The following is a 12,245-nucleotide window of genomic DNA, read 5'->3' on the forward strand; positions in this document are numbered from 1 at the left end:
TCATTGAGCGCCGGTGATGACATGATTTTTTTTTTAAATTCCCAAATTACGCTTTTAAATGTAAGTATTGGGTTTCAACTTACTTAAATATCTAATGATACAAAGGTAAAAATATGTTTTTTTAAAAGCAGTTCAAATGTTAAACTATAGCTTAATAAGAGGCAATTATTTATAGTTTATACTCTTTATTATGTACAGAAATGGACCATGGTGAACATATTTAGACAGTTTGTGAACCCTGTTTTGTTTTCAGACAGTTTAATATAACTTTTAAAAAAGTTGAGTGCAAACGTTACTCACAAACGTTACAAACAATCCTCCATAGGCTAGACCATCCTATTTAACAATGCTTGTTTCGACCTTCGTGGCCTTCGAAGGTGTGGCCTTTGAAGTCCACGTCCTAAGAAGGATACAGCCTGTGAATTAGGATGCAGCTATAGTCAGTTATGTCTTAAATTCACGTAAATAGTTGGGTGAAAACCAGATGTGTGTCAGTATATTAGATCTGTGCATTCGTTCTTAAAGGGACAGCAGCACAATAACCTGCTCTGTCTCATTAATGTTAATCAAACAAAAAAAGACAAAGAGAAAATCACTCACTGCTGTTGACTGAACCACTTGTATCTTCAATAAGAATCCGTTAATATTTGATTCATACAGTGAAGATTATGCAGTGTTTAAGTTACAATTGATTATTCAATTTCTGTAGTATTTCAGTATTTAACTACATGTTAAATAAACCTACTGTAGCTGAAAAACCTAAAGTTTATTTAATTTGGATCTCTGCTCTATTGTATTTGTCCGACTGTTTGTAATTTGCTTTATTGCATTGCTTTATTTGCATTGCTATATTGTTATCGTGAAGTAAAATTTCTCATACCGTGAAATAAGATTTTGGTCACATCGCACACCCCTAGCATTAGCCTTGCAAAACACTTTATAGCAGAACTTCATCAAATGTTGTGGACCCAAATAGCACTCCTTTCATGCAATGACTCAGTCAGCATTGTTTATTTGCATGTCATGTCTGTGCTGCTGTAGCAGCAACTGATTCATTAAAGTGTTCTCAATCCTATAGACCTATTCTCAGTCCTATTAAAAAGTCACAGTGGAGCTGAATGGAAATTCCCATGGAAATGAACAGTGAACAAATAAACATTTTAATGCATGGTGTTCATGTATTGTTTGTCTGTCTGTGTGGATATAAAAGATAGAGGCTGATCGTCTAGATATACAGTACTTGGTGCTTTACCACTTTTGACAGCCATGTTGAATTTATGTTGTTATATATTTAAAATAAAATTAATAAAACAGTTGTATAGAATTGTATCTTAGGGCCAAATTCTTTTTTATATGTGCATTGAAGGTTTATGTTGAAAGTGTGCTTATGGAGGGGAGAGGTTAGCACTGACCGTGCATTTTCAAACAGTAAAACTTTATAGAAATTAATTCATAAGGATCCGAGAGGGGCAAACATCAACACTGGCGGACTCAGAAAAGCTGTGAAAGTCGTGAAGCATATTTATACAGGCAGGTATATCATATTAATACACAGATTTGTTTTGCACTTCAAGTATGATGGTTCACTTTGTTCAAAGAGCAATTTTTACTGAATAACAAGTCAAACAACACTAATTATAAACTCATATCAGTTTTTGCAGTGTGGGTGAGTTATGAATCAGGAGATGATCAGGAAACATGGCAGATGTTTATACTTTGTTTCTGCATTGCTGAGGCAAAAAAAAGGCCCATAAAGTATCAAAATCCAGCAATATGACAGCTATGACAGATGATCAACAAATGCAAAATGTCATGTTGTTTCATTAAGTTCCAATAAACACATTTGGCTAGGATCACAGTGATATCACATTTACAATAAGATTGTTCTTGAAGAATTGCTGTGAAATATTCTTACAGACAGAATGACTTTGAATGCATGTCTGAACCAGCTGTAAAAAAAGGCGTACACTATAGGATTACATGTGGAATTATAGTAGCCGACCCACAGGAACAAGTCAAACAGCAGTGGAGGCACAGAGTAGCCAATGAAGGGGTCGATAAGATTACATAGAAAAAAAGGTATCCAGAAAGTCAGAAACACCCCCATGATGATGGCTAAAGTCTTAGTGGCTTTTCCCTCTTTTTTTGATTCAGAATTCACGCTCTGAATGGCCTGCACCTGCCTTTTAGCCACATGTAAGATTTTCATATATATGCAGAGCATGACAACTGCAGGAACATAAAAGCATGTCATTGACATCAAGGTAGCTGCCTCTCTACTGTGAAGCAACATGCAAATTCCATCACAGTCAAAGTTCTCATAGTAAAAATTTTCAATACCAAGAATATTAAGCTGCAAGAAAACCATGCCAAACCCCAGAGCAGCTGAAACAGTCCAGCAGATAATAATCATAACTAGTGTGGCCAGTGACGTCATTTTACTGTGATATTGAAAGGGGTGACATATGGCATAATATCTGTCTAAAGAAATGATACAGAGGTTTAAAATTGACGCAGTGCACAAAGTCACATCAAGACTGCTGTGTAATTTACAGAACAAATCTCCCAGATACCAGCACGTCTCAATGGAGCGCAGCATGCTGGGAGGCATCACAAATCCTCCTACAAGCAGATCGGCCACGGCCAGCGACAGGATGAGGTAGTTAGTTGGTGTGTGAAGCTGCTTGAAATGAATGACCGCTATGATCACCAACATGTTTCCTATGATTGTGACAATTGAAGAGACGCTAAAAAGGATGTAGAGTAATATTCGAGTTTCCAAAGGATAGACAAACTTCTGACAAGATGTGTTACTAAACTCGATAACAAAGAAAAGACTTTTCCAGGATTCCATTTTGGCTGATGTTGATTTGCGCATCCATTTACACAATTCACTGGAGGTTCCCTGTTTGAAACAAGGCAGCGAAGTCAGTTCCAGCCTTTAAAAATGCAACTACGTTTATGCATCTTTATGAATGAATTACATGTTAAAACCACAATGGATTTTAAATGCAGTACTGAAATTGACCAAATAAGAAAATAAATCTGCACTTAAGTCTTATTTTTGAATAATACTTCAATCATGTTCATCTACATGGAAATTTCTGTTTCACAGACTGTCCTCCATGTTCTTACCTTTCCATCTGAAATGAACCAAAGCTATAGAGAGGGCAAACTTATACTGTAGCACACGAGTTTCATAACAACCTCCCTCCAGACGAATCACGCAACATTTGAGTTTCCAAGGTAACAGTCTTCCCAAAAGTCTACAACAAATCAGCAGAAAGTGCAACAAGGCCCTGTAACAGCATCTCAACAATGGCTAAATTTGGAATAACATGACTATAGGGGACAAATAGGTATCTAAACAATTTAAAGATTAATGGTTAGTGCTCTGACAAGTCATGCTAAATTTGATGAGGCTGAACATTTCTAAACAAAATCCAAATAACATTCAAGCATCAACAACATCACTTTCCAATAATGCAAAAATACAAAACACTTTTTTTCTGCCTTTTCTTTATGTGATGAGATATGTTATATTAATGTTAAATGAGAATTGAACTTCAACCTTTAAACATGGCTTCTCTGAACACTCCAATAATGTCACTTCCTCTTGATCATTTGATTTAAAGTGATAGTTCACTATTATTTTGAGGTCAATAAGTGGTGTATTGGTGTCACTGATACAGGTGAAAGATACACACACACACACATAGTTTTTGTGTGAACAATATTTGAAACTAGGGATGTTCCGATCAAGTATTTTGTGCCCCCGATCCAATCCGAGCCATTGAATATTGAGTATTTGCCTATACAGAGTCCCGATCCGATACTTGTATTTTCCAAGTGGTTGGTCACACTTCAAGTACATTAAAGTTATTAAAATTAATCCAGTGTATTCAGTGATGTGAGAGAGTTTCTCAGGGACAGGGGCTCAAATGTAAAAAAATAAAATAAAATTAAAAAAAGGGCATTTATCACTACAAAGTATTTACAATATAACAATTACTACAGAAATTATATTTATAGGCCTTAAATAAGATACTCACAGTCAACTCAAAAGCAAGACTCAACCCAACGCAATGCGTTATGGCAAGGACGTTTCTAATAGTCTGACGGCAGATAAAAAATAACCAATAAATAAATTACTTTCGAGGGATTCTTTACAAAAGTGCGCATCAAATATGCTAAACACCAAAGCCTGAATGTGCGCGTAATGTTACTGTCAATTAACAGCAGCTGTCACAGTTGCTGGGCGGCAAGAACAATCCTCCATAAGCTAGACCGTCCAATTTTACAGCATTGTTCCGACCTTCGTGGCCTTTGAGGTGTGGCCTTTAATGTCCACATCCTTGAAGGATGCAGCCTCTGAATTGGGACGCAGCTATAGGATCTTGCGTATCACACACAGACATTTGAGCGTCTTCCTTTCCTTTTAATGGTGGTTGACAATCCCACTTGAAGGTGCATTCCGCCACCTACTGTCCGACACCTGCGTGACAACTGCCGTAAAATGAAGGATTGGGCTTAGGATAGCTGATACTGATCAGTTAAAAAATACTTAATCAGCCCAGATACCAATCCTTGAGATCGCCTCAGGATATCACCACATTAAACTGATTTTTTTTATGATTAAATACTGATATGACGAAAAGCATACAGTCTAAAATATTTTAAAAAGCATCATCATCATTGTCACATGAAATCATCATTTTTTAATTTGATAATTTTGTAATTAGTTTTTTAATTATACACTCACCAACCACTTCATTAGGTACACCTTCCTAGTACCGGATTGGACCCCCTTTTGCCTTCAGAACTGCCTTAATTTTTCATGGCATAGATTCAACAAGGTGTTGGAAACATTCCTCAGAGATTTTTGGCCCATACTGGCATGACAGCATCACAGAGTGTTGCGCTCGTCTCTTATAAAAAATCGTTCCAGCGGCCTCGTTCCGCTCCCACAGCACTCGGCCCTGCTCTGCTTCATACTACAGTAATGTTAATAATCTCATCCATGAACATGATTTCTGTCCATGTACCATCAGATTCTTTTCAACCAGCTGTGAGGTGAAGACAACATCTCCCATGATTCCGCACTCAATCTCGGTGTCATCAAGCTATGCCTTTGTTTTGAATAAGTGACCTCTAGTAGCGAAAAATTACATATTGTACCTTTAAGGCCTGTTCACACCAAGAACAATAACTATAAAGATAACTTTAACGATAACTACATTAGCATCCACACCAATGTATGATACAATATTTTTCTGTTTATATAAGCATGCGCTGCAGTTTTATCATCTGCCGCTTTAAATGCTCAATATCACTTAAGCAGGATAAATTCTGATTGGCTCTCAATGTTTTTATCATTCATAAGCTGGAAATCATTCTGAATCCAATGATATTGTTTCTCTGTTCTATTATTGTTATAGTTGTGGGGTGGACTCTGCAATTCTTTTATATTTAGAATTGTTTTTAGAACTATATCGTTATCCTTATAGGGCCTTTAAAAAGTCACAGGGAGCTGAATGGAAATGAACAGTGAACAAATAAACCTTTTAATGGAAGATGTTCATGCATAGTCTCTCTGTCTGTCTGGATCTCCTCAAATAAAAGATAGGGGCTGATAGTCCAGATATACATTTAATCATTTAGCAGACACTTGTATCCAAAGTGACATACAAATGAGAACAACAGAAGCAATCAAACCAACAACATGCAAGTGCTGCGACTAGTCCCATTAGTCTAGCGCAGTACGCATAGCACAGTATACACGCACAGTACAATAAAAAATAAATAAATATACAAAATAGAATAGTAAGTGTTAGTATTAATGGGTCAAGTGTTGATGAAAAAGATGCATCTTCAGCCGTTTCTTGAAAATGGCTAAAGACTCAGCAGCTCGGCTTCACTTAGGTAGGTTCATGGATTCAATGATTTTTATTGTCATTCCAAAACATGGTACATGAGCTGGAATAAAATTAAGTACTGAGGTCTGGTTAAAGCCACTCACAAGTAAATAACAACTAAACCACTCACAAATAAATACACATACAGATTCCCAATCATACATACACATATATACACTAAAAACTGAGAATTAGCAGCATAGCTATAAAAAGCAAGATAGAAGACAAAAAAAAAAAGTTCAGTTTGTCAGTTCTGGTGGTCATTCCACCAGCATGGAACAGTCATTGTAAATGTCCATGAAAGTGATTTTGTGCCTCTTTGGGATGGCACCACAAGACGCCGTTCACTTGCAGAACGCAAGCTTCAGGAGGGCACATAAGTCTGAAGTAGTGAGTTTAGGTACAGCAGTGCAGAGCCACTGGTTGTTCTGTATAGGCAAACATCAGTGCCTTGAATTTGATGTGATTGGCAAATGGCAACCAGTGCAAATTACTTAGTGTATTTAGTGCTTAGTGCAAATTACTTAGTGTACAGTACTAAGTGCTTTACCACTGTTGACAGCCGTATTGAATTTATATTATATATTTCAAAAAATGAATAAAAAGGACAGTTGTATAGAATTGTATCTTAGGGTCAAATTCTTACCAATCAGAAAAGGAGATATCAAGAAATACATTTGCATAATCTGTTTCATTATTACATTAGTGTTGTTCTTGAAGAATTTGTCTGAAATATTGCTTTGGATAGAATGATTCTGAATGCATGTCTGAACCAGCTGTAAAAGAAGGCGTACACTATGGGATTACACATGGAATTATAATATCCAACCCAATAGAACATGTCAAACAGCAGTGGAGGTACAGAGTACCCAATGAAGGGATCGATAACATTACAAAGGAAAAAAGGTATCCAGAAAGTCAGAAACACGCCCATGATGATGGCTAAAGTCTTAGTGGCTTTTCCCTCCTTTTTTAATTCAGAATTAACACTCTGAATTGCCTGCACCTGCCTTTTAGCCACATGTAAGATTTTCATATATATGCAGAGCATGACAACTGCAGGGAACGTAAAAACAGGTCAATGACATAATAGTAGCTGACTCTCTGCTCTGAAACAATGTGCATATTCCATCACATTTAATGTTCTCATAGTAAAAATCTTCAATTCCAAGAATATTCAGCTCCATGAAGATCATGCCAAACCCCAGAGCAGCTGAAACAGTCCAGCAGATAATAATCATAACTAGTGTGGCCTGTGACGACATTTTACGGTGATATTGAAAGGGGTGACATATGGCATAATATCTGTCTAAAGAAATGATACAGAGGTTTAAAATTGACGTAGTGCACAAAGTCACATCAAGACTGCTGTGTAATTTACAGAACAAATCTCCCAGATACCAGCACGTCTCGATGGAGCGCAGCATGCTGGGAGGCATCACAACTCCTCCTACAAGCAGATCGGCCACAGCCAGTGACAGGATGAGGTAGTTAGTTGGTGTGTGAAGCTGCTTGAAATGAATGACTGTTATGATCACCAACAGGTTTCCTATGACTGTGACAACTGAAGAGGCACTAAAAAGGATGTAGAGTAATATTCGAGTTTCCAAAGGATAGACAAACTTCTGACAAGATGTGTTACTAAACTCATAACAAAGAAAAGACTTTTCCCAGGTTCCGTTTTGGCTGATGATTCGGACGTCCATTTACACAATTCAGCTTCTCTGTCTGAAACAAGGGAGAACTTAATTTCAGACTGCAACATAAGTGCAAGTTCTATAATTTATGATCATTACAAATAATTCAGAGCATAAACTTTACGCAGCAGTGCTCTGCATAAAGCCAAGAAAACCTTGTTATAAAAAATACTTTAAATCACTTTGTTTTTGTGGCACTTAAATTACCAATATAGAGCACTGAAATCTTATGAGTTATAATAATTCAATTATAAAAACAGTTCATTTACATTAAATCTCTGTTTCAGATTCTCATCCAAGATCTTACCTTTCCTTCTATAAACCAAAACTACATCATGAAGCAGATAGGGCACATTTATAGCACAAGAGTTTTATAACCACCTCCCTCCTGTCAAATCACACACCATTTCCAAGGTAACATAGTCTTCCCAACAGTCAACAAAATACCATACAAAAGATCAACAAGGCCCTATAACTGCATTTCATTTAAAGAGGTTTTTATTCTGATAAAATAGGTAATTCACTAAAAAGATAGTTTACAATACAGGTGCTGGTCATATAATTAGAATATCGTGAAAAAGTTCATTTTTTTATTGTAAATTATTTTAAAAAATGAAACTTTCATATATTCTAGATTCCCTACATGTAAAGTAAAACATTTCAAAAGTTTTTTTTTTTTAATTTGTTGATTAGAGCGTACAGCTAATGAAAGTCCAAAATCCAGTATCTCAAAATATTAGAATATTTACATTTGAGTTTCATTAAATGACCATCCCTACAGTATAAATTCTGGGTATCTTTTGTTCTTTGAAACCACACTAATGGGGAAGACTGCTGACTTGGCAATGGTCCAGGAGACAATCATTGACACCCTCCACAAAGAGAGTAAGTCACAGAAGGTCATTACTGAATGGGGTGGCTGTTTACAGAGTGATGTATCAAAGCATATTAAATGCAAAGTTGACTGGAAGGAAGAAATTGGGTAGGCAAAGGTGCACAAGCAACAGGGATGACCGCAAGCTTGAGAATACTGTCAAGTAAAGCCGATTCAAACACTTGGGAGAGCTTCACATTGAGTAGAATGAAGCCGGAGTCAGCGCATCAAGAGTCACCACACTCAGACATCTTCAGGAAAAGGACTACCAAGCCACTTCTGAACCAGAGACAACGTCAGAAGCATCTTACCTGGGCTAAGGAGAAAAAGAACTGGACAGTGAACAGTGGTCGAAAGTCCTCTTTTCAGATAAAAGTAAATTTTGCATTTCATGTTGAAATCATGGTCCCAGAGTCTGAAGGAAGACTGGAGAGGCACAGAATCCAAGCTGCTTGAAGTCTAGTGTGAAGTTTCTGAAGTCAATAATGATTTGGGGGGGGCGTGACGTCTGCTGGTGTTGGTCCATTGTGTTTTATCAAGTGCAAAGTCAATGCAGCCATCTTCCAGGAGATTTTGGAGCACTTTATGCTTCTATCTGCTGACAAGCTTTATGGAGATGCTGATTTCCTTTTCCAGCAGGACTTTAGCACCTGCCCACAGTGCAAAAACCACTTCCAAGTGGTTTGCTGACCATGATATTACTGTGCTTTATTGGCCAGCCAATATGCCTGACCTGAATCTATGGGATATTTTCAAGAGAAAGATGAGAAACAGTCGATCCAACAATATACAGATGATCTGAAGGCTCAATAGTGCCTCAGCAGTGCCACAGGCTGATCACTTCCATTCCACACTTCACTGATGCAGTAATTTGTGCTAGGAGCAAGTCATTTGCTGTAATATGTCCTGCCGATCAAGTATTGAGTGCACAAAAGAACATACTTTAAAGAACTTTAACTTTTCTGTTTTGCAAATCCATTTTTTGATTGATCTTAGGAAATATTCTAATATTTTGAAATACTGGATTTTGGACTTTCATGAGCTGTACACTCTAATCATCAAAATTTTTAAAAAAACTTTTGAAATGTTTTACTTTACATGTAGGGAATCTAGAATATATGAAAGTTTCATTTTTAAAAATAATTTATAATAAAAAAATTAACTTTTTGATGATATTCTAATTATATGACCAGCACCTGTACGTTAAGTAATACTATTGCACTTGTACAGAGAAAAATCGGATAAACTACAGAATTTTTTTTTTTTTTTTTTTTTAAATCATAAGATCAGTAACCTTAGCTAGTGGTTAGTGCTTGCTATGATATTTTACACAGAATTTATTGAGGTGGAACTAACAAAACCAAATGCAAAAAGCCACTTTCATATAAATAGTAGAAAATTACTAAATACTGTTTTATCTGCTTGGAGCCATATCCCACGACTGCGAGTGTGAAATGCTCATATACAACAGTTCGAACTTGGACGGTACAAATCTATACAAGCCTATATAAGAAAAAACCCTCTTGTTTGTGGAACTACTTTCTTCCGCCACTGATTCAAAGCTGTTGATAGTTAACAGACTGATAACAGACGGACACAAGCCTTTCTAATTTTAAAATGTCACTTTTTGAATGTCACTAGCAGCAACATCTTGGACTGCTATGAAGTTAATAGTGTATTTGAGTAGAGATCGGGATGATGATTTGCAGCCCAAAAGCTCTCAAAAACCCGCCCAAATCATTTACTGCCAAAACAATTCTAAAGAATTCTATATTTTCATGAAGACCAAGATGTATAAGTACTATTTACCTCCTTAAAACTAAATGATGATGATTATAAAATAATTCTTCCTGCCAGGAGAACAATACAACAGGAAAACGGATCAAAACATGGCAAATACAATAAAAGAAAATTAGCAAATGAAAAAAAAAGTTTCTACCCAAGTAGAAACTATTAAAGTATGTCAAATATTTGCAAACACCAGGCAAGAAATTAACAGACTTTAAACCTCGCACACACCTTAAAGCTGAAAATGTGTCATTCGTGTTCAGAAAATTAACGGCAACCTTTAGCAAAAAAAGCAAAACAGCTAAAGCTAACGCTGCGGCTTTGGCAGTACTCATGGAAGGAAACCAGAGGCCGTTTTTTTTATTTTTTTTTTTAGGATATCGATGGAGAAGACGCTTCACTACACTGAATAAACCTCTTTTGTGAGGAAATAGCTTATCAGTTAATGAATCGACTGCCTGTCCGCTAATCGTCAACATGTTTTACGCTAAATACTTTTGTTGAGAACGATATGTAGATTGTACTATGATGAAAATTCTATAAGAAAAGGCGGAGGGGAATGTTGCGACAGTTATGAGTTATTTACGGCATCACCATAGTATTTAGGTGCGTTCCTGTAATTACGAGATTCTAGCTTGTAAAAAGCGATCACGTCCTTGTAGAGCTCGTAATTACCGCTTGTAGGCTGGGAGTTTTCTGAAAGCTCCCACGTGTACGACGTGGCCACTGTACCACCTGACCGCTGATTCATTTAGGCGTTGATTGTGGTGCCATAGAAACGCATAATTCCCAGTCCGAGGACATGAACAGCTCTGAATATAACGTCACATGTTGTCATCTCAAAATTCCGGTAAATATGAGGTGGCGTGAACGCAGCATTAAATAGTAATATTGAGTGATATTCCCCCGGTTTCACAGACAAGGCTTAAGCTAGTCCTAGACTAAAATGAATGTTTGAGCTGTTTTAACTGAAAGCAACTTGTACTGACAGATCTTAAAATATGTCGGTGCCATTGTTTTGTCTCAAGATGCACACCAGTAATGTTTTTTTCTAGTGTAAGTTTATAAAAGATACTTAAATATCCTAATTGAACTAAGACCTAATCCTGGCTTAGGCTAAGCCCCGTCTGTGAAACCGGGCCTAAGTATATTATATCAATATCTTAAAATATGATATTGTCTAAAAAAAAAAAAGTAAAAAATACTTATGTTTTCTTTCTTTGGCTTTCAGATTTTACCAATTATGTTAAGACTTGAATTATAACTGCATGTATGCATATGACAATGATTTTGTGCATTTCAGTGAATAAAGAGAAAATGAATAATTTAATAATAAATATTGTGTTACATTGTATGTTGTTTAATGAAAATAAAAATGAAGTGTTCTATCAGGTTAGACTTGTACTGTGTAATGATTTATGACTGCTGTGCCTAATGATGATGATATAAAGCGCTTTTTAATAAATGAAGGTTAAAAAATACATAATTTTAATGAATTAAATATGTATTAAATTACAATTAAGTTTTTATTGTAATCTTATATGTAGTTTCCATTGAGAGAACGCAGTGCGCGAATGGCAACCGTCTACTGTACGTTTACTAGCGATAGTTATATCTATATATACTCAGGAGAACATTTATTCACAAGACCAAGGCGCTAATCCAAAAGAAATTGATTAAACTGTAACCGACTAGCACAAAATGGCGGACACTTACGTTATGATATGCTGCCTCACGTGATCCAAGTTAGCCGTTACACTTTCTCCCTCTCATCTCCCCAATAATAAGACAATCTCCGCGCCACGTCTAGGACAACTCACAGGTATCGTAACGTTACACCGAAAGCAAGCACACATTCTTTTGTCAGTTTGTGGTCGGTAATGTTGTTATGTTTAAGGACATTATGAAATTAAGAGAATGTCTGTCCTGTACATTAGTTATGACTACATTGTACAATTAAATGCAATCGTT

At 36.4% G+C, this 12,245-nt stretch overlaps 1 protein-coding gene and 1 pseudogene across 1 annotated transcript; both read right to left on the reverse strand.

Moving 5' to 3' along the window:
- Positions 1–1,870: 1,870 nt before the first annotated feature.
- Positions 1,871–2,885, reverse strand: LOC127502473 (trace amine-associated receptor 1-like; annotated as a pseudogene).
- A 3,825-nt stretch (positions 2,886–6,710) lies between these two features.
- Positions 6,711–7,621, reverse strand: LOC127502468 (trace amine-associated receptor 4-like). The gene is made up of 2 exons (XM_051875406.1): positions 7,035–7,621; positions 6,711–6,780 (listed from the first exon to the last, which is right to left on the reverse strand). The coding sequence occupies exons 1-2, from the start codon at positions 7,619–7,621 to the stop codon at positions 6,711–6,713; spliced, it is 657 nt and encodes a 218-aa protein (XP_051731366.1).
- Positions 7,622–12,245: the final 4,624 nt, after the last annotated feature.

The sequence above is a fragment of the Ctenopharyngodon idella genome, chromosome 20, assembly GCF_019924925.1.
Source record: "Ctenopharyngodon idella isolate HZGC_01 chromosome 20, HZGC01, whole genome shotgun sequence".
In the NCBI taxonomy this organism is placed as follows: Eukaryota; Metazoa; Chordata; class Actinopteri; order Cypriniformes; family Xenocyprididae; genus Ctenopharyngodon; species Ctenopharyngodon idella.

Coding starts and splice junctions, on each gene's coding strand:
- LOC127502468 (XM_051875406.1), bottom strand. CDS start 7,621: ATGGACGTCCGAATCATCAGCCAAAACGGAACCTGGGAAAAGTCTTTT. Junction 6,781..7,034: donor AAATGTGATGGAATATGCAC/ATTGTTTCAGAG, acceptor TTCATTGGGTAC/TCTGTACCTCCACTGCTGTT.